The sequence below is a fragment of the Podarcis vaucheri genome (genome assembly GCF_965113315.1).
Source record: "Podarcis vaucheri genome assembly, chromosome: 1".
NCBI classification, from domain to species: domain Eukaryota; kingdom Metazoa; phylum Chordata; class Lepidosauria; order Squamata; family Lacertidae; genus Podarcis; species Podarcis vaucheri.
In genome coordinates, this window is record NC_138759.1 from 1,724,681 (window position 1) to 1,750,944 (window position 26,264).

General features: G+C 51.5%; 1 protein-coding gene across 6 annotated transcripts in view; it reads left to right on the top strand.

Annotated features, from left to right (window-relative positions):
• Positions 1–26,264, top strand: part of RGS3 (regulator of G protein signaling 3) — a 77,085-nt gene that overhangs the window by 4,942 nt on the left and 45,879 nt on the right. For 4 of the 6 annotated variants that reach the window (XM_082229771.1, XM_082229773.1, XM_082229774.1 and 1 more), the window contains 8 exons: positions 1,689–1,850; positions 9,389–9,439; positions 13,471–13,529; positions 14,311–14,405; positions 15,395–15,463; positions 18,329–18,407; positions 20,540–20,630; positions 23,014–23,093. In XM_082229771.1, the coding sequence (XP_082085897.1) occupies positions 1,691–1,850; positions 9,389–9,439; positions 13,471–13,529; positions 14,311–14,405; positions 15,395–15,463; positions 18,329–18,407; positions 20,540–20,630; positions 23,014–23,093 (684 nt within the window). In that variant the 5' untranslated portion in view covers positions 1,689–1,690. Of the gene's footprint in view, positions 1–1,688; positions 1,851–9,388; positions 9,440–13,470; positions 13,530–14,310; positions 14,406–15,394; positions 15,464–18,328; positions 18,408–20,539; positions 20,631–23,013; positions 23,094–24,178; positions 24,339–26,264 lie in introns of those variants that run through there. The other 2 variants (XM_082229775.1, XM_082229776.1) reach the window with 2 other exon arrangements.

A 26,264-nucleotide genomic window follows, 5' to 3' on the forward strand; every position in this document is an offset into this window, starting at 1 on the left:
TCTGTGCTGAATAGTTCCATTAGAAATAAATGTATACACCCCCCCCACACGAAGACTATGAGCTAAGAGATGATAAGGAGCTACCACTCAGTAGGTCATGCCATGTGTCCCTTGATCCCAAGCTGGTCTAGTAAAAGGTAAAGGTACCCCTGCTCGTACGGGCCAGTCTTGACAGACTCTAGGGTTGTGCGCTCATCTCACTCTATGGGCCGGGAGCCAGCGCTGTCCGCAGACACTTCCGGGTCATGTGGCCAGCGTGACAAGCTGCATCTGGCGAGCCAGCGCAGCACACGGAATGCTGTTTACCTTCCCGCTGGTAAGTGGTCCCTATTTATCTACTTGCACCCGCGGGTGCTTTCGAACTGCTAGGTTGGCAGGCGCTGGGACCGAACGACGGGAGCGCACCCCGCCGCGGAAATTCGAACCACCGACCATGCGATCGGCAAGTCCTAGGCACTGAAGTTTTACCCACAGCGCCACCCGCGTCCCTAATCAAGCTGGTCTAACTGATAGCTATTCACTGGGATTCCAGGAGGTTCTTCCCTTAAGTCTGTACCTCTTTGTCCTGTTTTCAATTTGGTCCTGTAGTGGGTGTTCCCACTTGTGGTTTTTGCCTTGGGTTTTCCTTGGGGAAAGAGCCCTGAAGCCCCATGTTTCCCTCCCTATTCATTCTTCCTCTAATCAAATGTCTCCACCTTCAGCTCTGCCCACCTGCGGCAGAGAGTCAGAAAACCAGATAATTGGGCAATCCTTTGACCTTAACAAAAGGAGCCATGACCCTCCCAATGTGTATCATTCAATACTTATTGCAATAAAATGAAATGAGCAGGAACGCAATGTTTTACCTGTATGTCGTTCGATTTTTATATGAACACTAAACAGGGGAAAGTAAAATAAAAGATTTAAGCATGCCAAGAGAACCCTAAGTGTGCTGCTCAGAGCTGGAGGTGGGGGCTGGAGAAAAGACCCTGCAGGGTAAGGCAGAGAAAGAAGGAAAGGAGGTGGGAGTGGATCACCCACAACACAGCTCCCGGGAAAGCATGCAGAGTCCTGTTCAGGAACTATTTTAGGACCTGTTCAGAACAGGAAGAATTTTTTCATTGAGTTTTCCATAGATTGACTTTGCTCTGCTTCAGCAGTCAGCTGCAAGTTTTCCTGGGGAAAGGAGCAGGACAAAAAAAGAAATAAAAAACCCCAATCAGACTAATCGTAATAGGTTGATACAAAATACTAGTAATCATGGGACACACGCCAGTGTGGATGGGCCCAGAGCCCTGCTTCATAGCCCACCTGATCTCTCTCCTTCCCACCCACCTTTCTTTGTATCCTGCCTTTCTGCGGCTCTCAGCAATCCACAAAAGCAATAACATTCACCAAATCATAATAAACCACAAGGATGAAAATAGCCATTGGCAAATAAAAGCAACAGCGGAAAAAGGATCTTGAGTCCCTGCGAGCGTTTGGAAGGACCCACAAGGTGAGGGTGGGTGTCCAGGGAGGAGACCCATAGAATGCGGCCACCTGCAAGAGTTTCGCCCTCAGGTCCCCCCTGCAGTCTGACACAGGATGGTTGATAACACTGTCCGGAAAGGCTGCAATAATAGTTCTCCAGATAGTGGCCAAAGGCACCAGCAGCTGTCAGTTCCTACCTAGCAAGCTTCTCCCCCAGAGCTCTGCTTTCCTTGCAGGTATGGAGCTCAACACCTGTGCGGAGGAAGGCCAGGGGCCTGCACATCTTCCAGAAAGCAGCAGCAGCATTTCCAGAGCTCAAACTTCGCCGGGGAAGGCGCTGGAGAGGCTCCAGAAGAACCGGAGGAGGAAGATCAGCCACTCCTGCGTTAGAGGCAAGGGTAGGTCCTGGTAGGTGGAAGTGGGCTGGGGGCTGGCCTGGAAGCACCTTGCAAAAGGGGAGCTGGGGCAAGCGGAGTCCAGGTGAGCAGAGCCCTGGCAGGACTTTGCAGAGCCAAAGTAAAATCCCCTGCTCCATTTCAAGTGTTGCGTTTCTAAGGATGTACACTCAGCATCTTGTAAGGCAGAAAGCTTGCTGCTTAAAAGGATTCTTACAAAGACCCTTCTTTCTTCCCTCCCTCCCTCCCTCTCTCGAGGCTGAAGAGCTACTGCCAGGCAGAGAGCAGACAATGTGCTGGAGTAGATGGAAGGCATAAAAGGGTCCATGGAAAAGGACCAAGTGAGCAGGGGCTGCAGGAGACCCTGCAGGAGACAAACACTAGGTTTGATGATGGACCTGTTGGCTGCCCCCCCCACCCCCCTGCCCACTACCCTGCCCCATAGAAGTTTCCGTACAGCCAGCGTTAGCAGTGCGTGAAATCAAACTGTGACTGTTTGTGTTCTTTCCGGCATCGGGGAGTTAGAAAACAGGCGTTGGAGAATACTCGCATGCTCACAGATGAGTAAATAATCACTATAATTCTAAAAAAAATGTTAATGTGCATGCATGCACACACCCACACCACTTAAATGTGGTGCACACCCACAGACACACGCTGGCGGTGCAATTTTGTACTTTGCCTTCAAGGCGGGGTGTTTCTCTCTCTCTCGCTCTCTGGTGTGGGCAGGTGCAGATTGGCTTTCAAATCCACCAATGGGCATCAGTGGTGCCTTTTGTCCTGTTCAAATAGTGGCGGTTAGGCCCCAGCAGCTGCTTCCTCCTCGGAGGAAATGACTTTGAAGCCTCTTTGAAGCTGCCTGGCTCAGCCCAGTGACTGGAATAGCAGGTGCCTCCAGTAGGAGAGAGTGGAGGAGCCGGGGTGCTCGGCTGGATGGGTGGCTGGGGGATGGAGCACGGAGCTGCCCCCCGAGCCTCCCTCTGTGTCAGGTCAGTCGACCAGCCGGAGCCTCCCTGCTATGTGAAAACCTTTGGTGAGTTGGGGTGGGGAAGCGTGGAGCTTGTTGCTGTGGCTGCAGAGCTTGTTGCCAGCAGGAGTCCCTTGTTCTGGCAGGCAGGAGGGGAGTGTGGTGGGAGATGCTGCTGTTGGTGTCTCTGTATCAGGTGTCAGGGGATGGAGCCTGTGTGCAGCCCTTGCAGCAGAGGCAGGCTGTGGCAACGCTCCCCCTGCCTGCCTGCCTGCCTGCCTGTGGTTGATTCCTTCAGGGGCAAGGGCAGGAACTCTCCTGCTCAGCTGCCCTCCGTGTGTGCGCAGGGAGTGGGGAGTGTACCTCTAAGCAGGGAGCTGCAGCCGCTCATAGCTCCCCTTCACACGTGTACACACAGCAGCGTCTGTGCACACGGGCTCATGCCATTTCCTCACTGCTGTGCCAGGACTTTGCAGAGACCCCCTGTGAATCTGCACCACATCAACCAATGGGATTTACTTCCACGTAGAAAGTGATGGACATGGGATAATTTGTGCAATCTCTAGGTCAGGTGTCTTCGCCCTTTTCAGACCCAGGGCCCGTTTTTGACCAAAACATGCATTTGGGGAGCAATTTCTTAGCCTTTTACTGTGCTTCTATCTGTATGGTGGCAGGGCTCCTCTTGTGACCCAGCTTGGACCAGGCCATGACCCACCAGCTGAAGACCAGGCCTCTAGACTACCAGCCAGTTTCTAGCAAGAGAGGTGCTGGCCTGAAGCTTGTGTCCTCTGATCTGGGGGGGGGGGGTCTCCTTTATGTTAATTTTAAAGGCAGGAGCTCTCTGCAGGCTAAGAGGACCCTCTTTTGTTTAGTACATCTTCAGAGCTGACCTTTTAGAATCAGTTTAACCATGACTGGCTAAATGGAGCCTCCATGTCCAGAGGCTGTCTACCTCAATACCAGTCTGTTCCAGCAGTGAGGATCTTCTTACACTCATGTAACCAACTCTTGGCTTAGAATTCAGCCTTGCAGATGGAAACGGATTTGAGCCTGGACAGGACTGGGCTCACCCCTGGCAGAGGCACTGCTTACAGGGGGGAACTAAAGCCACGTGAAATGTGAAACAGGATGTCCTTTAGCTCTGGTGCAGATGCAGGTACTCCAGCCTCATCTGTCGTCGTTTATGATTCCACGTCCGCTTGCTTGCCTGGAGTTCAGTATTAAACACATGGGATTCACATGGGATTGGTGGGTTTCTGGATGAAACATTGGCTCTGGATCCATTCCAGTCTGGCTTCCGCGCTGGTCATGGGACCGAGACGGCTCTGGTCGCCCTAACAGATGACCTTCGTAGACAGCTGGATCGAGGCGGGTCAGGGCTGCTGATTCTTCTAGATCTATCAGCAGCTTTCGACATGGTCGATCACGAACTTTTGGACCACCGCCTTACCGACGTGGGGATCCAGGGCACAGTCCTTCAATGGCTGCGCTCGTTTCTCTCTGGTCGGGGACAGAGGGTGGCGCTTGGGGGGGAATTGTCATCGCGCCACTCCTTGGTGTGTGGAGTACCTCAGGGCGCGATACTCTCCCCGATGCTTTTCAACATCTTTATGCGCCCCCTCGCCCAGCTTGTTCGGAGTTTTGGGCTGGGTTGTCATCAGTATGCCGATGACACCCAACTCTATCTGTTGATGGATGGCCATCCTGACTCGGCCCCAGAAACACTGACCAGATGTTTGGAAGCTGTGGCTGGATGGTTACGTGGGAGCCGGTTGAAGCTAAATCCTTCGAAGACAGAGGTCCTGTGGCTGGGACGGGGCGATATGGGATTGGGGGGCAACTCCCATCTCTTGCGGGGGCGCAATTAGTGCCAGCACCGTCTGTTAAGAGTTTGGGTGTAATCTTCGACACCTCCCTTTCCATGGAAGGGAGGCGCAGATTGCAGCTATAACAAAGGCGGCATTTTTCCATCTCCGCCAAGCTAAGCAGTTGGCTCCTTACCTCTCTCGCCCTGACCTAGCCACTGTGATCCACGCGACGGTCACCTCCAGACTGGATTATTGTAACTCGCTCTACGTGGGGCTGCCCTTGAGACTGACCCAGAAACTCCAGCGGGTGCAGAATGCTGCAGCGAGACTCCTTACGAGGTCTTCGCTGCGAGATCACATTCACCCGGTGCTATACCAGCTGCACTGGCTCCCGGTGGAGTACAGGATCAGGTTTAAGGTGCTGGTTTTAACCTTTAAAGCCCTATATGGCCTAGGACCCTCGTACCTACGGGACCGCCTCTCCTGGTATGCCCCACAGAGAAACCTACGGTCTTCAAATAAAAACATCTTGAAGGTCCCAGGCCACAGAGAAGTTAGGCTGGTCTCAACTAGAGCCAGGGCTTTTTCGGCTGTGGCTCCGATCTGGTGGAACACTCTGTCACAAGAGACCAGGGCCCTGCGGGACTTGACATCCTTCCGCAGGGCCTGCAAGACAGAGCTGTTCCACCAGGCCTTTGGCCAGGGCACAGCCTGACTCCCTCCCTCGGCAATCTTCGCAGAGCTCTGGCCCAATGGTTGCTAGTGGCTTGAATTAATTAATTTTTATAATGAATGATTTTAGAATGTTGTTTATGTTGTACCTTTGTACTGTTTTATTGTTGTTAGCCGCCCTGAGCCCGGCTTCGGCTGGGGAGGGCGGGATATAAATAAAATTTATTATTATTATTATTATTCAGCATCCCATGAGCTGGAGCACTTGCTTGCAAGCCACACATGAGTCTCTGTGCTTATGAATATGGGCTTCTAATGGTGCCTGTAAGTTGGAATTTCTCATGCTCCTTTCCCTGCCCCGCTGGCTTTGTTTCCTGGGAGGGGATTCTGCTCCTGGCAAATCCTTCCTTTCTAGGCCTGGTTGTTGGCTGGCAGGATCTGCCAGACACGCTTGGCTGGGTCAGCGCCATTCCGCTTTCACAGCAGGCCCTTTGTTCTGTTGACGGGCTTGTTCCCACAACTTCTGAACTCAGAGTATACCCCACTAGTGAATGAGAAGAATCCAAGATGTGGCAGGCCTTCCAGAGGGGCCGCAAACTGGCCCCTGCTTCAGAATGATTTGGGTGTGCACTTGCCTCTCTCCGTGGGCTACACAGAGAGCCACATTCATTCATTCTCAGAGACACATGCACTACCACCTCTATTCATTTCCCAGTTGCAGGAAAGGGTTGTAATAGCGCTCCCCCCCAACCCCCTGCAGGTGTGTGGATGGTAGAAATTAAACAGGTGAGGAAGCCGTCAATCTCCCACTACATCTTTCTAGCTGAGAAAGCTTTCCTGGTTGAATTTCAGCATTGCCTGCTGCTGTTTTATGAAGGAGGGTTTCTGCTGGAAAATAAAAAAATGGCAACAAACCATGCATGGATGCTGTGGAGAGTTGAATATGAAGCTGTCTGTCACCAGAGATAACCACTAGTTTAGGTGGCTTTTGGAAAGGCTTAAGACAAGCTCATGCAGGAGACGGAGAGAGAAGGATCTTTCCATAGCTGTCAGCCATGGCTGCGAAATGGAACCTGCAAGTTCAGATGCAGTCAATCAGATGGTGCATGGTTACAATGAGGGACGGCTGTCACTGCCTGTGAATTCTGCCATTGGAGCCTCTGGCTGGCCTCCGTTGGGAGAAAGGATGTTGGACTTAATGGGCTCTTTTTCTGATCCAGTTATATATATCACCCCCCACCCTCTCCCCACTTCCCCCTTCTGTTACACCCTTGGATATTTGAGGCCCTGGGTGCAGCACGAATGGCCTTGCCTCCTCTTGCCCACCAGGGGGCACCCTCCACGCACTGGTCTCCCATGGATCTTTGCTGTGTGCCCTGAGGAGGAGGAGGAGGAGGGAAGACTAATCATAAAATGAGGGTGCCTTGACACTTATTAAAGCAAACCTTAAATCAGAGCCATCCTTAACCTAGTGTTAAAAAGCAAACTGCTGACTTGCTTTGTTTTGCAAACAGTATGCACACACAAACATACACACACCATGTGCAAACCACAAAAGTGTGCACGGGGGTTCTTTTGATATTTTTGTGGAGTTCTGGGGTGTTTCTTTAGTTTGTTTTTTCAACTCCTGCTGGCTTGGTTTGGTTGATTCCCTGTTATGGTTTTAGCTCTCCATGTTTTGCTTATTATCTTGGGGGGGATCTTACTGTGGTTCATTATTATTGTTATTATCATCTTAGAATCATAGAATCATAGAGTTGGAAGAGACCACAAGGGCCCTCGAGTCCAACCCCCTGCCAAGCAGGAAACACCATCAGAGCACTCCTGACATATGGTTGTCAAGCCTCTGCTTAAAGACCTCCAAAGTAGGAGACTCCACCACACTCCTTGGCAGCAAATTCCACTGTCAAACAGCTCTTACTGTCAGGAAGTTCTTCCTCATGTTTAGGTGGAATCTTCTTTCTTGTAGTTTGGATCCAGCAGAAAACAACCTTTCTCCCTCCTCTATGTGACATCCTTTTCTATATTTGAACATGGCTATCATATCACCCCTTAACCTCCTCTTCTCCAGGCTAAACATGCCCAGCTCCCTTAGCCGTTCCTCATAAGGCATCGTTTCCAGGCCTTTGACCATTTTGGTTGCCCTCCTCTGGACGCGTTCCAGTTTGTCAGTGTCCTTCTTGAATTGTGGTGCCCAGAACTGGACACAGTACTCCAGGTGAGGTCTGACCAGAGCAGAATACAGTGGCACTGTTACTTCCCTTGATCTAGATGCTATACTCCTATTGATGCAGCCCAGAATTGCATTGGCTTATTGCATTCTAATTGTTGTTACCCACGTTGGATATTTTGAGTAGTTATAAGTTTTATGTCTTTGTCATGATTGGGAAAAATATGCACCCAGTCTATGTGTCAGTAATGGAAGCCACCTGTTGCTACAGCATTTCCTATGTTGGAGGCCTCCTTGGCTTCATTCTCCATCTCATAACCACCTTGAGCATTTGGGTCAGGGGATTGTAAGACTGTCCCCAGCACTCAGTTGCTCCTGGGTCCAGTATCATCACCCACAACAACCCCTGTCCTTCCTATAGTGTTTGCATTCAGAGTGTCCCACTGGTTCTCCCCAGGCTCATTAGGAAAGAGACTAGAAATGAAACTGACAATATCATAATTCCCTTATACAAATCTATGGTGCAGCCATGCTTGCACATTTCTGGTTGTGCCACCACAGAAAGGGTATTGTAGATTTGGAAAAGGAAGGGGCTGGAGTGACTCAGATTACAACATCTGGGGCCTTTTGCTTTAGAAAATGCTAGCAAGGGGCCACACGAGAGAGGTGTACAAAGTTATGCATGGAGTGGAGAAAGCAGATGGAGAAAAGTTTTTCTCCCTGTCTCCTAACTCTAGGACTCATGGGCATCGACAGACAGACAAAAGAAAGCACTTCTTGAAGCTTGTGGTCTTGATGGACAAAAAGCTTAACATGAGTCAACCGTGTGATGCAGCAGCAAAAAAAGCCTAACACTATTCTAGGCTGCATCAGCAGAAGTATAGTGTCCAGATCAACGGAAGTAATAGTCCCACTCTATTCTGCCTCGGTCAAACCCCCACCTAGAGTCCTGTGTCCAGTTCTGGGTGCCACTTTTTAAGAAGCATACTGATAAGCTGGAACATGTGCAGAGGAGGGTGACCAAGATGATCAGTGATCGGGAAACCAAGCCTCATGAGGAACGGTTGAGGGAGTTGGGTAAGTTTAGCCTGGAAAAGAGGAGATATGAGAGCCAACTTCAAATATCCAATGCATTCAAGCCAATGGATTCAAGTTACAAGAAGGAGATTCCAACAAGCATCAGGAATAAATTTCTGATGGGAAGAGTTGTTTGGCTGTGGAATGGGCTCCCTCAGAAAGTGGTGGGCTTTCCTTCCTTGGAGGTTTCTAAGCAGTGGTTGTATAGCCATCTGTCATGGATGCTTTAGCTGAGTTTCCTGCACTGCAGGGGGGTTGGACTAGATGAACCTTGGGGTTCCTTCCAACTCTAAGCTTCTATGATTCTTCGATTCTTCACACAGCACAAATTTAAATTCTGCCACAGGAGGCAGCAATGGCCACCAACTTTAAGAGGATTGGGCGAATTAATGAAAGATAAGACTGTCAGTGGCTTCTAGCCACAATGGTTGGAGACAGTAGTATGCTTCTGAATACAAGTTGATGTTGTGCTCGTGTCCTCCTTTTGGGCTTCCCATTGGGGAAGCTGGTTGGCCAATGTGAGAACAAGACTGGATGGGCCTTTGAACTGACCCAGTAGGACTTTTTATGCCTCTCCTCAGGCGAACTGACTCTGATGCATAATTTGTGTGGGCAGGAGAGAAAGAGAGAGAGAAAAAAAAACTTCTGGATTCTGATGGAAGCCAGATAGCTGCCCCTAGTTTCATATCTAGTTGAATTTAATGCAAGTTCCCATTGTTCCCATTTCACAGGTGAGTAACTGAGGCCAGTTAGCGAGTCTCTGCCTGAGGTGGTTCTCAGTGTCTCCCAGATTCCAAGTCCAGCTTCTCTGTACACTCTCAGTCACAGCCCCTCTTGTCTCCTCTAGGGCAGCTGAAGCTCTCCATCACCACGGAAGGAAAGGACCTGAAGCTCTATGGTGAGTAAGCAACCTGCGAAGCCAAAGGAGCTGAGCAGGTGGAGAGAAGCATCCATTGGGTACCTGAAATGTTCACTTTTTGAGGGGTGGCCATTCCACACACACACACACACACACACACCAACTACATTGGTGGCTTGCTTTTTACTGGTGGTCTGAGAGCCAGCAGCCTCAGACATGAGCAACATAGTCTCTGAAGCAGGGGCATATAGTGCTGGCTGTAAAACGGTGGCTCAGGTGTTGTGGTGCTTGTAACCTCCTGCACCTTCCCCATCCCCACAGCCATCTGCATTGGGATGACCTGCATCTATGAGTAACTCCTGAGGGTGTCTGACCCCCCCAGCTTTAAAACGGGGCTTTATGCTTAAGAATGCTGACATAACTGGATGTTCCTTACAATGTTCAAGTTTCCCAGAGGGTTCCCTGCCCTGCCTGGCTCATCTCTCTCAGCCTCTGTGCATTTTGATTTGTTGCCTTTGGCCAGGTCTCTGCAGCTGACCAGTCTCAGAGTTTTGCATTACAATACCTGATCCGTCATCACTCAGATGTGTGCTTGGCTGTGGGGTTGTTGGGTGTGGGAAGCACTGAGCCCCTGTTATGTGTCTGGCTCTGCCCCAAGGCGGTGTGTTCCACCTGGCTCTGGCTGGTGGACACTTTTGAGGATTTAGTAAAGAAGAAAGTACACCTGGGGTGTGGGGGGGGATACATCCCTGCCACCTGCAGTCCCTGTGTCTGCTTCTCTTCTTGTTCCACTTCTGTGGATGGAATGGGCAGAGTACGAGAGAAAGAAAATTCACTCAGCCAGGGCAGAACCGCATCCTGGCTCTTTCTTCTGGTGGGGGGGGGGGGAGCCAGTGCAGGGTGGGGATGGAGCCTGGATTCTGCAGCATTGCCCAGAGAAACTCCAGCCTCTCCTCAGCTGTGGTCGCGGCACAGCTGCGCAAAGATGAGACTGAGCTAAAATCAAGATGCAGCCTCATGATCTTTAGCTTGATGGTGCTTTTGGGCCTCCGGCACAGACCCTGTCATGGCGAGCAGGAGGAAGTCAGGCGCATGAAATGCAGTTTGGCATCTGCGCCTGCCTCCAACCAAATGCTCAGGCCTGGGTATTTTTAGTAGGCTTTTACTAATAGAAAACATTACATGCTTGTGGGTACACACACACACACACACACACACACACGCATCTATAAATCCTTCTTTCCCTCCCATCCTCTTCTGCTTTCTCTCCTGCCAGTGATCCTTAGTCGTGGAGTGGCAGGCAGCTGCAGGCAGAGGGGTTTAAACTCATTTCAGCAAATTGTGAGGGGTGGGGGGGGTGGGGGTTGTTCTCTGCTAGGTTTAAAGTGGCAGCCTTCAGATCGATTGAAAAATAGGTTGCCCAGAAAACCCGCGTGCTTTGAGAAGATGTCTTGTGGTTTCTCCTTTTATTATATGGCAAGTATTGCAGTGTTATCCACACACATCAATTTTCTCTCTGTCTCCTTTTTTCTCAAGCAAAATGAGTTGTTCATTTGGCATGCAGACCTACTTGTTTTTTGTCATCTTAATTGTAGCTGTAAGTCACTCCTCTAAGCACTGGCTGGTAGCAGGCCAGGAGCATTAATTTATTGCCTTTCCAGCCTGCCCTCCTCCGCCATAACGCCCAGGGCAGGGCACACGATTCTCTTTCCCCAATTTTATTCTCAACAACAACCCTGTGGGGTAGTTGAGTCTTAAAACCAGTCACTGGCTCAAAGTCACCTGTGGCTGAACTCTCATCTCCCCAGTCCTGACCTGACACCCTGGGCCACTTGGGCTCCTGCAGATGAAATCATGTGAGCTGAAATCCATGAGGTGCCTGCCTGCCTCCCTGAACGGCAGGACCCTTTGCTGCTGCTGCTGCCACCACCACCAGGGGTGCATGAAGAGGGGCTTGGTGAAGGGGCTGGGACCAGATCCTGTTCTCTCCTGGAACCCTTTGCAGCAGTGGGTCAGCTTCTAAGGAAAGCCATTTCCGACCATGGGGAGGAGAGGGGGTTGCGGTCTAGCCCCTCCTCCCCAAGCGCGGGGGCTAACCTTGGCCCCCGCGAGAGTTGGGGGAATCCCTGGGCGTGCTCGCGACCCTGCCCGCCTATCGGCGGGCTGGGGGGAGGTGTGGCTTAAGGTATTTTAAGCCGGGCACGCCCAGGGTCCGCCCTCTTCACTCCCGGCCAGCTGAGAGGTTTTCCCATCCCACCCACCCTTAGACGCTTAGGTAGCCGTGGTAGTCATGACCTTGCTATGGACTTCGGTTGGTCGCCGCAAGGGGCCTGGTAGGAATTTTTCCAAGTTGGCGATCTTCCGCCAGTTGGTTTTTTCGCCTACCTCGTAGCAAAACGTCACAACTTTCCCTGTATTGGCGGTTAGGCATTGGCTGGGGTACAATTGTTATGCAAATGGATGGGGGGGAAGGAACGCCATCACCTTCCCCCAGGAAATGGGGTAGTCCGGTACAGGACTCCGAGGGGCGTTGTCTTGTCCGAAACCTACCTAGGTAAGGGCCCCCGGCACGCCCCAAGCGGTGACACCCGTGGGATCCTAGTTGGCGTACTCCAACGGGGGCCTCCCACGGTTAGTGTTAACCCTTCCCGGACATCATGCCGGGTAGCGGATAGGAGCCAATGCCTAGGGCCAATACCTTCAATTCTCTAATCAATAAAGTTGTGGCCATTTCATGCCCATTAAACTTAAACATCGTGTCCTGTGTCTTTCTTTCTGGGGGAGGGGTTTTGACACGCAAAGGGGCTCAAGGCCAGGTGGAAGACCCCTTGGCCTGAGCTGAGCCTGTAGGTTGGCATGTGCTCTATAGCTGCCATGGGAAGGTATGCTGCACGTGGTCAGAGGCCCTCTTTCTTTTCAAAAAACACACGGTGCACATTTCCAGGGTTGAGCCCTGGTGCTCAGAGCAGGTTCCAGGAAGGAAAGCAGGATGGGGTGCTGGGAAGAAAAAACACACTGGCGATGAAAGGATAAATCCTGGACCTGTTATTTTGCAGACCAAGCTAAATCTGCATGCCTTTGCACACTGTTGTTATAAGAGAAGATTTTGTCATAGATTATCCTGCTTCTGCTGCAGGAAAGGCAGTGGGCGACATGAAGCGCCATTCCTGACCACAGTGGGAGCTTTCCTGGACCCCTCTTCTCTTTAGTGCCAAACCAGTTTAGCTCACCATCTGTTTATGCTGAAGGATCAACAGTGCCCTCTCTAAACCACACCCCTCAGGTGGCTTTAGGAGAAACTGTGGAGGTGTTTAGACCAGATCCAGTTTGTAATGTGGATGTGCTTTGTTCACCATGTTTTCCCTGCATACTTTCAAGTCTATATTTGCATCCATAGGCACAAAAATACCCAAAACAAAAAAGAACAGCTGAGATTCTCAGGATGCTGAATTCTGTGCCATTCTGGCACCAGATTCCTTGCTTTTATGGAGGATGGTGGAATGCATAGACTGCTGGGTGGTTTCCCAAGCTCAAATTAAGCCCTTTAACTAGGAGGAGGCAGGGCTATCTGCAGGAGGAGAGGAGAGGGGCTAGGGCATTTTGCTGAGTCAGCAGGGAGCTGTGGAGTCAAGGGCTGAGTGAGTTAGGCAGATCAAATAGGCTGGAAGCTGCAGGGTGTGTGTGTGTGACAGAGAGAGAGAGAGAGAGAGTGCACAATCTCAGTGGATCCAGCAGTCACCAACCTTTCCATGTCCGGGGGCAGATTTGGAATTTTGAGAAGATGCTGACAGCACCAGTCACAAAATAGCTGTGGTCACAAATAAAAAGATACAGTTAATGATGGGAACCTGTAGTTTTTGCTTCATAACTTCTGTTCTAGGAGAGCTGGAGACTTTTTAATGAAAGCTCAGAGTCTGGGACCCCTTCTGGGGACTCCACTGAATGCCTTTGGGGGTGCTGGTTTGGCAATCCCGGTTTAACCCTTTTTTCCTGCTCTTGGCAAAAGATGCTATTTCTGTTCACGTTTCAATGTAATTTCTTCTTTTGTTTTTCTCTTCCCTGTCCCCCAGTCATGGAAGCCAAGGGCCTGATGGGGAAGGAGTACCGGATTTGTGACTCTTTTGTCAAGGTAGGCTTGCCACCCTCAGGAGGGGTGCTGATGTCGAGACAGTAATCTTTCATGGTGGGTGGATTCCCCTGAAGGAGCAGGGGGGGAGGAGGGCTGCTCTTCTCTTTCCCCCTCCTCCGAGCGCAGGCCCTCCTCCTTACCAAGCTGCTGACTTAAGTTGTCTGTAGCCATTGATTTTTGCTACATGCATCTATAAAGAAACAAAACCCTTCCGTCTCTTTGCCAGCAGAAGTCTGAGCAGGTGTGGAATGCAGGAATCTCTGCCGCATCTCAGCTGGCCCTTGGGTGCTGGGGATCTTGCAGCTGCTGAAGCCGCTGCCTCTGCTTTTCTGGAGGGTTGCAAAGGCAGTGGCGGGTTAACTGTGGCAGGTGCAATCCTAAAAGGAGCATCCTCTGCTGAGGGGCACTGCGAGTGGCCCCTGCCTCCATCCGTGCCTCATGGGCCCTCTCAGCCTCGCTGCCTGTGTAACTCAGCCTTAGGATTTCATGACTTCTGTGGAACTGAGCCAAAGCTAGGGGGCTCATCTGGATAACTTCGCAAAATGCAGGCTGTCTGCCCCCTTCTCTCCCCACCCAAAAATCCAGCATGGGATTTTAAAGCCAGCGCTGACATTTCGTTGTGGGTTCCATTCATGCTTTGACATCCAGGTGAGGTTTCCCCCCCATTTCAAAGCTGCCGGTTTCCCGCTCATCTAGATGTGTTGGCTGGAAGCTTGCTCTAGCCAGAAGAGGGTTAACACGCAATAACAGCGACGCTCTTTCTCTTCTTCTCCCAACGAAGGTGTCGCTTGTGCCGGAGACAGATCGGAAGTGCAGGCAGAGGACCAGGACTGTGCTGGACAGCAAATGCCCCGTCTTCCATGAGCATTTCCTCTTGTGAGTATGGGGATGGGGGTGTCAGCTGCTGCCCCCCCCCTCTCTCTCTCTCTCTCTCTCTCTCTCACACACACACACACACACACCCCTCTCCTCTGGTGTCCCAGAGAAGGCCCGGGCTGTGTCACAACAGGCTGATCAGGGATCCTGAGCCAAAGAAAGTGTGCTAGGATTCGCCTTTCTTCTCTGACTCTCAATCTCCCTCCCTCCCTCCCTCCCTCCCTCCCTCTCTCTCCTCGCCTCCCCCCCCCCCATCTCTTGTCAGCTATTATGCCTCAGCACAACTTGCCTCACGCATGGGGAGCTGCTGCCATGAGATGAAGAGCGACAGACACTATTCTGCTGTTTTCTTGCAGCTCAAATGCCTCGGCCCTGTGCACAAAGCTGGCTTGTCTGTGACTGTCAGCCTGTGCTCACACACACACACACACACACACACACACACAAGCGCTAGGCTCCTGCCCTCCCCGCTGTTGGAGTTTCTGAACTAGACAGCTTCTTCCGGGCTCTGAGCAGCCCTTGGTGTCGTGGGGGGACTTGGACCAGGTAATGAGGGTTCCTCCAAGGGTGCTGCTGCCTGGTGGGGGCGGGGGCAAGTGCTGTGAACTTCCTGGGTTGGAGTCTCAGCCTTGAGCAGCAGTGCTGGTGCCGCTGGTGGACACGCATCCTCTTCTGATGGTGCTTGTTAATTTCCGCCTGAACTCCTGTGCCTCTGGGACGCTGGCTTTCCTCCTCAGCTCAGGCACACCGTCCCCTTGGGCCAGCCTCTTTGAGGACAGAGCTAGGTGAGGGGGTTGGATTGGAATAAATAATGCGAGCTGAAAATATGTACCCAGATCAGACGCATCCATAAGCTGTGGCCAGCTCTCGATTTCTGCCCCAGGTAGCCAAGTCAGTGTGAGAGGGCCTGAGGGAGAAGTCTAGGTCTGGATGTGGTCCTTGCAACCTCCAGGGGCTCATGGTCGCATCCTTTCTGCTTTGTGTTCCAGTCCTTTGCCAGAGGAAGATGAGCGGAAGCGCCTGCTGGTCACTGTGTGGAACCAGCCAAGGAATTCCAGGTAAGGAAGATGCAGCTACGAGACTACAACGCCGTTGAGCCTTTGGTTGTTGTCATGGGAGTGGTGTTGCAGCAGAAGCTGCTTCCCTGAGTGTGAGTAGCCTTTGTGGCATTGGTTCCAGAGTCACGGGACCATAGCTGGCAACTTTTCCCTTTTTTAAGGGAAATTCCTTTATTCCAAATAGGATTTCCTCGCAAGAAAAGGGAAAAGTTGACAGCTATACACGGGACTCAGGGTTCGGCTCAAGGCCTCTGAGGGAAAAGCAGGGTCCTCCTGCCCAGCTCAGAGCCAGCTTCTCCTATGGCACCCTGCCTTGCCCCCAGCATTTAAGGTCTTTTGTGTGTGTTGTTCTATCTCACCAAAGGGGTAGATTAGCATCTGCGAGGTACAGGGGCTTCTCTGCCACAGCCCCCAGTGCTGAGCATGAACTCCCTCCCTGTGGATAAAAGTTTGCTCAGCATGTTCCTCCTGCTGTCCTTTGAGAGACGGATGAAGATGGTGCTTCTTCAGAGAATTGTTCATCTGTGTTCCCTGTGCTGGTTCTGTGACTGTTTGCTGAGATGGTTTGACCTGATTCTGATTTGTGTTACTGGAAATAATTTTTATTCCTTTATTTTGTAAGCCACCATAGTGGTATGATCTTTTGATGATGGTGGTGATGTCATCTGTACGTGTAATCTGATAGTGAACAGCGTGCGAGAGGGAAAGAGAGTGAAAACATAAATCCATTTGGTATTTATAGAAACTTCAGGATGAATTAACAGTGTCGCTGATGAGATTCGTCTTGGAATTTCATGTCGCCTCTTTCAGACACTGAATAAATATCTCCAGTGGTCTTCCCCACCAAATGACATAACTGTAACTGAACGTCCAGCCTTGTCCAAATATTTCAAAGAGCCAGTTTTTTTAAAAAAAAATAATACCTACTTTACCACATTAAAATTCTAGGCATCATCACCAAGTGTCAGGCTTTGGGGTGTATCTGGCGGTTGTAACTAACTAACTAAAGAAAAGATAGTACATGCTCAGTATTTAAAGGTTGAGAGAATGTTTAAAGCATGTGTGGCTGAACGAGAGGGCATCTGCTAGTTTGGGTGTTAAAGTGAGTGGCAGATAGGTGCCCCCATCCAGTGAGCCTTCCCTGCCTGTTGTGCCTTTCCATTATGGAACCAGAATTGCGTCTCCAACCATGTCAGCACCAGCGAGTTGGATCAGCGCATTCGGGTTTTGCTAGGACCTCAGGATGCTTCCGGACAACCTGTTTATGAAGCATGCATCATCCTGATTTGTCATCCTACACTTTCCAGTATGTTTTCGCATCACTTTCCTTGTAATAGAAAGACCTATCCTTTGTGGAAGCGAGTTTGTTGTGCTAGAGCTCCCAACCAACTGTAACTCTGCAGTCTGAATTTTCTGGTATCAGATTGAATCTCACCTGAATATGATGACCCCTGGACTCGGTCACACCCCTCCCAGAACCCTGAATGGCTACCCCCAGCTGCCACAGGGAGCCCTGGCTAGTCTAGCGTGGCTTACCCATTCTGGCTGGCCGTGGGCCTTAGGCATTGCCAGCAGCCACTGCAGCCTGAAACCTTTCTAAAATAATCATAGAATTATAGAGTTGGAAGGGACCCCAAGTGTCATCCAGTCCTATCCCCTGCAATGCAGGAATCTCAGCTCAAGCATCCATGACAGATGGCCATCCAACCTCTGCTTGAAAACCTCCAAGGAAGGAGAGCGCACCACCTCCCAAGAGAATCCGTTCCCTTGTTGAACAGCTCTTACTATCAGCATATATAGAAGCAGAACAGCCATAATGGCTACAAGGAACCTCTATTCTTGCAGGCAGCCTGCCTTTGAGTCCTGGTTGTTGGGGAGCTGCAACAGGAGCAGACAGTCGTCTTCAAGCCCTGCTTAATGAGCTTCCCAGAGGCTTCTGAGGGGCGGATACTGGGCTCTGGGTCTGACACAGCAAGGCTCTTCTTACGTAAAACCCTGCGCTGGATCAGCCCACATTGGTGGGCATTGTTATGTAATGTGCTCCAGCAGAGCACGACTGAGCTCTTACATTACCCCAGAGCAGGTCTAGCCAAGACCCTTCTTCCACAGAGCTCTGGGGCTTTGGCAGCCCCCCTGGCCATTGGGAGCTCTTTGACAGATATTGGGTGTGGCAGGGTGCAGGACAGGAGACCTTAAAGCTGCTGGTTCTGGCGTTCAAGTCATAGAGCTGGAAGGGACCCTGAGGAACATCTAGTCTCCCCCCACCCCACGAATATGCAGCTGTCCCATATGGGGATCGAACCTGCGACCTTGGTGTTATCAGCACTGAGTTCTAACCAACTGAGCTATCCAGGGGGAGGCTCCATTTCCCATACCCTCAGTGTCTAGCTCTTTAGGGCAGCTGTCAATTCCTATTCCTTATTAAATTTGTTAGTTGAGTTATCTTGCCTACGGCAACCCAAAGCGACTTACAACCAACCAACCAAAGTTGCCTCAGCTAGGCAAGTCCTCTGCAGCTGCCTTCTCCACCCAGACACATGGGGGGATACCTCCTTCTCTTCCTCTTCAGGGTCCACACCTCGCTCACTGAGTGAGGCCACGTGGCACATGGGCAGCTTCCTGTGTGCTGTGGAACTTTGCCAACCTGCATGGCCGATGGAGCCTGGTGATTTCCAAAGGACGTCACTTGGGGCCAGCCACATGTGTGAGGAGCTTGGAAGGTGCAGACCAAAGTGTCTCCTTGCTCTGCTTCAATGCCCAGATCTCCTTGCAGGGGAGGCTCCCATGCTGGAGACAAAATGGCCAGAGCCCCCAGCAGGAGCTGGGGGAGCAGCAGCAGCCCTGATCTCCATGACCCTGTTTCAGGATTCCTTCTCCCCACAGGCAGAGCGAACTCCTCGGCTGCATGAGTTTCGGTGTGAAGACCCTGCTGAGCCCAGACAAGGTACGGGGGAGCCTCCCACCCTCCTGGGTTGTGCGGTGGGGACACAGCTAATTGTCCCAAGGAGAAGGAAGTCCCTGTCATGCTTTAATGAGATGAGGCGTGACAGCAGCAGCAGCAGCAGCAGCACACCAGTCTTTGCCTCACGGGGGTGGGGAGGGCTGCTGACGTCTTCCCAAGCTGGACAGGAAATTGGGGGGGGGGGAGATGTATAAAGCAGGCTAGAGAATCCTGGGTCTGGGCCTGTTGCAGGGCATGCAGTTTCCTCTCTATAGTGGTGGGACTTGGTGTGTGCTGTCACTGAAATCCCCCCCATTTCAAAAACTCGTTTGCTATTTCTGAACGTGGAATTTCCATGCAGTCGTGATGCCTAAATGGAACCCTGGGTGGGATTCTACTCATGAGACCCCTCAGAGGAAGCCCTGCACAAGGTCTCCCGCCAGCACAGCGGGGCTTTTGACCAGGCCCTCGTCTCTCACCCCCACGCCCCCTGAAATTGGCTCCCCTCCAAAAAACAACAACACCCCATTAACCAACAGCAACCTTAACTAGGTGGTTTTTTTAAAAAAAAGTAAAATAAAATACCATATTTTTTGCTCTATAAGACTCACTTTTTCCCTCCTAAAAAGTAAGGGGAAATGTGTGTGCGTCTTATGGAGCGAATGCAGGCTGCGCAGCTATCACAGAAGCCAGAACAGCAAGAGGGATTGCTGCTTTCACTGCGCAGTGATCCCTCTTGCTGTTCTGGCTTCTGAGATTCAGAATATTTTTTTTCTTGTTTTCCTCCTCCAAAAACTAGGTGCGTCTTGTGGTCTGGTGCGTCTTATAGAGCGAAAAATACGTAAATTGGGGAGCAGAGAGTGCTGAGAATGTGTTGTCCACCAGCAGCCATGTCAGAGCTGTGGGCAGAGGATTGGGTGCTGCCCTCTGCTGCCAACTTTAAAATAAAAATGTATAAACCACATTCAGCAGTTTCCAAACATCTATAGTGACTTTAATTAGAAAACTATTTGAAGCTGTAATGGTTCTAGGGGTTGCTCGTGAGTAAGTAGGTGCCCATCTCCCCGGCTGGGTGCAAACACCTGGGTGGGTTGCCTAAGTGAACCTTTTCTGTCCGGACAGCCACTCACCCGTGGCTGACTCAATCGCTGGCAGAATCCGTCAGTGGGCGTTTCTTAAACTTCTTCCAGCAAAGAAGCTCTTTGACGCCTAGTCTCCTCCTACTCTCTCTCCGCGAAAGCCTTCTGCGCAAGGAGGGCGTGGGCAACGGAGGACCCCTACTCTCCCCGCTGGTCCCAGGCAAGGAGTCATGGGACCGCCTCGCCGATTCCCCCATCTGCCCCCCTTCTCCACTGGTGCCCACCAAGTCTCCTTGTTCACAGGCTTCAGCGCCTGTGATTTTAGGGGTCCCCCGCTTGCCGTAGCGGGTCAGACCCGAACTCGCAGAGCAGTCCTCCTCCGGAGCTTGGAAAGAGGACCGCCATTAACGCTGGCGCCGACCGGAAGTCGGTGCTACGCTGATTCTCTTCCCCAGAAGATGGGCTGCTTCTCCCGATCCCGGGACGCTCTCTGGAACCCCTCTGGCTTTTGCTCTCTCCCTCCGGCACTGATGGCAGTTCCCTGACAGAAGCCAATTGGGATGTTCATCCTCAAGGCAGATCAGAAACTGGGGTTCAGCGACATCCCCTTTTCAAAGATGGAGATTGAAGGCTTGGAGACGTCCAGTTTGAACATAAGAAGAAGCTGCTGGGTGAGGCCAGTGGGCCATCCAGTCCAGCGTCTTGTTCTCACTGGGGCCACCAGGTGCCTATTGCAGGAAACCTGCAAGCAGAACAGGAGCACAAGAGCAGGTTCTTATTCCCTCCCATCATTCCCCCATCCCGTCAGCTGGGCTGCGGAACAGAACACAGATAGGGTTTCCCAGGTGGATTTTGTTGGGCTCTGCAAATGGGGCGGGTGCTACCTTGGTTTTCTTTAATGATGGGGTGGGGTCTGTGCTCACAAGCTCACATGCACACACACAATGATGTGCATTTTGCTAGCAAATAACAACACAGCTGGGAAGGGATTTCTAAATCCCGAAAAGTTTGGGATCTCCTGCAGCTTCCTTCTACTGACTCTCTTTCTAACTGCAGGAGATCTGTGGATGGTACTACCTACTGGGGGAAGACCTGGGCAGGACAAAGCACCTGAAGGCAGCTACACGGCGGCTGAAACAGAGCAGAGGTGGGTCCCTCTGGGGGATGCTTGTGGGTCTCCCTCAAGGGGGGGAAAGGTGGTAGGGTTCCCCCCTGGGGTCCTGTTGCAGAGCTTGTGGACACTGTGCAGGGGAAAGACCCCCAGGCAAGCCTGCCCTGACTGCTCTGGACTGGCCTCCATGGCTGCTGCAGGGGGAGCCAATTGCACCACTCCCCCCCCCCCCAGCCTGCTTGGGCGACCAGAAGGCACACACCCCACCCGGCCTAGTTGGAGGAACAAAGAATCACTCAGAAAATGGCTAGTCCCTGGGCAGCCATTTTGCACATTTTCCACACGCAACACAGGCTTGTAAGTACAGTGGTGCCTCGATTTAAGAACAGTCCTGTTTACAAACGATTTGCTTTACGAACTGCGAAATAGTGTCCTAGTTTGCGAACTTTACCTTGGTCTAAGGACAGAATCCGAACAGTGGGAAAGCACACCTCGGTTTAAGAACAGACTTCCGAAATGGATTAAGTTTGTAAACCTAGGCACCACTGTAAACAATTATGAGTCAGTCCAACTTGGCTGGTTGCATTTCACCAGCTTAAGCAGTCACGGGCTTGGGAACACTTTCAGAGTTCCCTGCATGTTCAGAGTTCCCTGCAGAGCATCTTTAGAATGTTGGGAGGAAGGCAAAGGTTGAAGGTAAAAACTTACGTATTTATGGGCATTTGAGACTGGCGGGTCTCTCTTCTAAGACAGGCTGCCTGTTGGCTCTGTGGCAAAACAGGCCTCACCTCTGACATCACTGGTTGCTATACAGAGAAACATGGGATGTTGGGTTAAGCTGAGTCAGACCCTTTGGGTCCATGTCGCTCAATATTGCCCACACTGACTGGCAGCAATGGCTCTCCAGGGCTTCAGGCAGGGTCTCTCTCCCAATCCTTCCAGGAAGTGCCATTGGGGATCAAACCCCATGCAAGGCAAGTGCTCTGCCCACTCAGCTACAGCACCACCCCGTTGCAATGTTGTGTTTTGGCCAACCCCAAAATCCCACCTCTCTGACATTTCAAGAGGCATGGCTGGTTCAGGCCAGTTGAGGCATTGCTTCGGAGGTCTCAACCGCTGGAGATGCTTCTTCAGAGACCATATAGTGGGCTGCTGTCCATTCAGGTCCCCAGCAGGGGTGAGACTCGCCGGTGCTCTAGGTGGCGCTGTTGAGTTGTATCAGAATATCCATTTGCCCATTGATTTGCCTGCTCTTCCCTACTCTCCTTTCTCCTGTATTCCACCAAGCATTTCAGTAAATTAATTTGATTAATAGCTGGTCATTTGTTCAGTATTTTATGGTTCTATAATTTTAAGATTTTAAAGTTTTAGGGTGCTTTAATGATTTTCCTGTATACTGTCTTGAGTTGGAGGTTCCTAAATATTCTTATAAACATCTTGCCGATGCTCTAAGATCCTATTCTGTGGTCCTGCTCTTCATCCCATCTTTGCGGGAGATTAGGTGGGCAAATACAGGAAACGAGGCCTTTTCAGTGCTGGTCCAAAACTGTGGAATGCCTCCCCTTGGGGGATCTGCCAGACTCTGTCTCTTCCTGTTTTAGGACAGGAATTGAAGAGAGGTGGCTGTTGTTGTTTTTAAGCCAGCAAGCTCCTGTTGTAAACCACTCTGGGGTCAACTGATGAGTGGCAATAAGCAAATCTCTAAGATAACCAAAGAAAAACCAGCTGCTTTAAAGAATTGTTCTACTTTACAGTGGTACCTCGGGTTACAGACGCTTCATGTTACAGACGCTTCAGGTTACAGACTCCGCTAACCCAGAAATAGTACCTTGGGTTAAGAACTTTGCTTCAGGATGAGAACAGAAATCGCACGGCGGCAGCAGAAGGCCCCATTAACTAAAGTCGTACCTCAGGTTGAGAACAGTTTCAGGTTAAGAACGGACCTCCAGAACGAATTAAGTTCTTAACCCGAGGTACCACTGTACTAATACAGCTGTTCTAGTGCTGCTGCTTTGCAGTGTTTTGTATTTTTGCATTGTTTTTATTTCCCACTTAGGTTTATTATTGCAGGGTTAGATATTCCTGTTTTTGGAAGCCATGTAGGTACATTTTGCAGAACCATTGGACGCTAGTAACAAATAGCAGAAACTCTCACCCTTGTGATAGGGGTGGAAGAGGGCAGAGAGGAGGAGACTCCTATATTACATAGCTCTCCACAGCAAAGCCTGTGTGTAATGTGTCTAATTCCATTGCCCCCCAGGATCAAGTCTGCCCCAAGTTGCGCAGATAATGAAAAGCCGTTCCGACGGCTTCAGTGGACATTAGGCATGTAAAGCAGGACATTTCAGTACAGGGAGGTCAGGCCTTCCCTCTTTTTTCTGCAGAGGTGATGGACAGATTCCTCCCTGTTGTTTTGCAGAGCTGATGTTGGCCAGGCCAGCTGCGGCAGTGGCGTTACTGGGGAAGCAGCAGCAGGACGAGAACATGGAGCAGCTCAAGGTAGGAGCATGCAGGTGTGGGAGGCCGGGTTCAACCACCGCCTTTCCCAGGGCAGGGAGCGAGTGGATGCCTTGATCATATTCAGCTGCTCCTGTTAAACACCCATGAAGGGGGCAGCCAGTCAGAAAGCGCTTTTTGCAATGAAGTTGAGGAGATTGGGGTGCCTCACCGTCCTCCCTCACCTGCCCACGGGCAGGAGGACTGTTGCAGTGAACATCCTGCTGCAAATTGCACCCTCCCTCCTGCAGTTCTGCAAGTGTTTTCCTCATGTCCCTCGCATGCTGCTGCCTGCTGGGAAGGAGAGGAAGCTTGAAACTCTTCTTACTTTGACGTCCCTGGCAGCATTCCTGTATCAGTCTCTACAGCCACAGCAGGCGCTGTAACTTTCCCCCTGCTTGACCACACCCCAAAGGCACACTCCTGCATTGTCTCCTGAGACAGGCGGATGCCAGCCATTTGACTACAGTCGCCACTATCTGTTCTTTTCCTTTCTAATGGGCACAGGCAGGCAGGAGTCAGCCGGCTGGCCCTCCCTCGCATGCTTAGGAAGGCTCAGCTGTTGGGTTGCTTTTTCCCTCTTACGCAGCTAGCCATGAACCGGTCTGATTTGCGGATCCCCATCAGTAAAGAGTTTACTTGTGTGTGAGAGCGTTATAGAGAGAGATTTTTCTGGGCATCTTCTTTCCTTCCTTGGTTACTTGCAGTCCTTACTCTTTCTCCTCCACTCTCCCCATATGAATGTGAATGTAAGCCCCCGCCCTTTTGCACAGCGCTAGTGGAAGGCCCCCTCCAACATCCTCTGACTGTTTGTGAGAACCCGGGCCGTGTCCGTGTGCCGGGGAGATTTGCCTCGGTGAACAAAGGCCGCCTGGGTGAAAGAGCTGACAGGAGCTTGACTCCAAACTCTCTCTCCCCCTCTCCCTCTTCCCCTCGAGTTCTCAGGAAGCCTCTCCGCTTATCATAAAGCAGCACATGGCAGTGAGAGCTGCCCGGGAGGTGAGGGGTGGCTTCCTGCCATTCTTCTGCTGAGCAGCTCCTGGGTTCTCATGGGCGGCCATGCCAGGATCACAGAGGCTTATTCTCAGCTGCCAGAAGGCAGGCAGGCAGGGGGCCTCTGTTCTGCGCTCGCCAGGGAGACCGGGGAATGGTTTAGCTTTGCCTGGTCCGGCCGCAAGGCTCCAGGCCGCGGACATGAGCCGATTCAGCGGACTGTGCAGAGTGTGCTCGGAGCAGCGCTACCGGCAGGTCGGTTGCATGCGAACCCAGGAGCAGGTGTGCGCGAGGTTCAAGGAGCATGGCCTTCTCCAGTGGGTGTGTTGAGAGGAGACGGGAGCTGCACCCCACGGAACTGGCTTTGGTGCTGGGAAAGGCCCACACTTCTCCCTGCCAGGGCTGAACAATTCTGTGGACCTGCCCCACTCCTCTGGGTGGCTGACTGGGCTTTCTAAGAGGAGTCGAGGGTGACCTCCTTGATTGTTCCTGCATCATCTGGAGGCTTGGATCCTGGGATGGGTGTTCTCCTTTCCCTGTCAGGGCAGGGAATGCCCCTGAGTGTTGCTTGTTGGGGATCCCAAGGGGGTCGAGCCCTGCCATGGCACTCAGATCCTGTGCTTGGCCCCTGGGAGGACAGGAGGCTGGGCTAGACAGGGCCCAGTTGACCTAATCCAGCTGCAGCCAGGCTCTTCTAGTCTCACCGCTCCCTTGTTGAGAGAGGCTGGCTTGCCTAAAGGCCTCTGACAGCCCAGTCCTAGGTTTCCATTGAATTGGTGCCCTAGTCACCATGCACTGGGTGGCAGCTCTGGTGGCTTCGTAGCTGAAGTAAGATTCGATCCAGGGAAGTGAGCTCAACCGCACAGCGCCGTCTCTTGTTGCATATTGATTTGGTCTTGTTGTTTGTGTGAGAGAGGGAGAGAGAATTGTCTTTTGAGGGTTCAGAAGGAACCCCCTCCCAGCCTTACATGCTGCCGTCATCCCATGTCTAGCAAGAGGCTCCTGGGAATCTCACAGAAGGAGGGCAAGCAGGTGGTGGAGGGTGGTAGGAATCCAGCTTTATTCTGTTTCTCTCCACCAGTGGCTGCTAGTCAAAGGGATGCTGCCTTTGACTACAGGTGCCCCATTGCTAGCTGCCGTTATTACCAGCCAGCCACGAATTGGACCGCCTGATCTCCCCCCATGTGTCCAAGCAGCCTTTCTTGGGAGTTCCTAAGGGGCAGCCCTGCTTCTGCCACGCTGTGCTCTGAGGATGCCTCTTGCGGTGTGTGGCTGTGTGGGGTGCCTCCTGCAGAGGGGTCTTTCACTCTGAACCTTTTAACCCTGTGGCTTTGGAGTGATGAGATTGTGACCTGGAGGGAGGGCGATCTACCCACGCTTCATCTAGGTCCCCCACCTCTTTCTGGCACCTTGGCGTCCAGTTGGGCATCAAGGAGGTTCCATCAGGTCCATGGATCTCCAAAAGATGAAGCAGCAGCTAAATAGGGCAAAAGCTGCCCTGTGTGTTTGCCCTGATGCAAACAAATCTCCTATCCTAAAACACCCTGAATAAAGCAAAGGAGGAGGAGGAGGGAGGCAGTGTATCAACATGCAACCCTTTGCAGGCTACTCAAAAGTAAGCTCCGTTGACTTCATGGAAGTGTGTGTAGGATTGTGGCCTTTGTCAGCTTAGCGGGGTGCAGCCTTTCCAGTTACACAGAACTCCTTTCCAGGTCAGTTCAAGAGGGAAACCCAGCCAGATGGGCGGGGTGTAAGTAATAAAAATATTATTATTATTATAGGGTGGAGGAAGACCTCTGTGATTCCTCTGTTGTGCCCAGGGGAAAACTTGGCTTGGCTTCTCTTCAGGTTGCTGTCGTGAGGTAGTTTGTGTTGATAACTAGTGGATAAAACGTACAATGTGAAACTTAACTCTTCATTCTTCCTGATGAAGTGGGGCTTGAAGGCTGGCATGCTTTTGTTCTTGCTGAAGTGGGTCCTCAGAGCTTGACTGGATTGGGCAGAGGAGGATCCGCTAGGTCCTCCTAGCCAAGTGTTCTGCTTTCTCTCCACAGTGACTGGCCAAGTGGCTGCCACTGCCCCTCCAGGAAGGCCACAAACAGTGCATGAAGCCAGCAGCCTTCACCCACACAGCTTGTTCTCCATCAGCTAGTATTCAGAGATAGACTGCCTCTGAACATG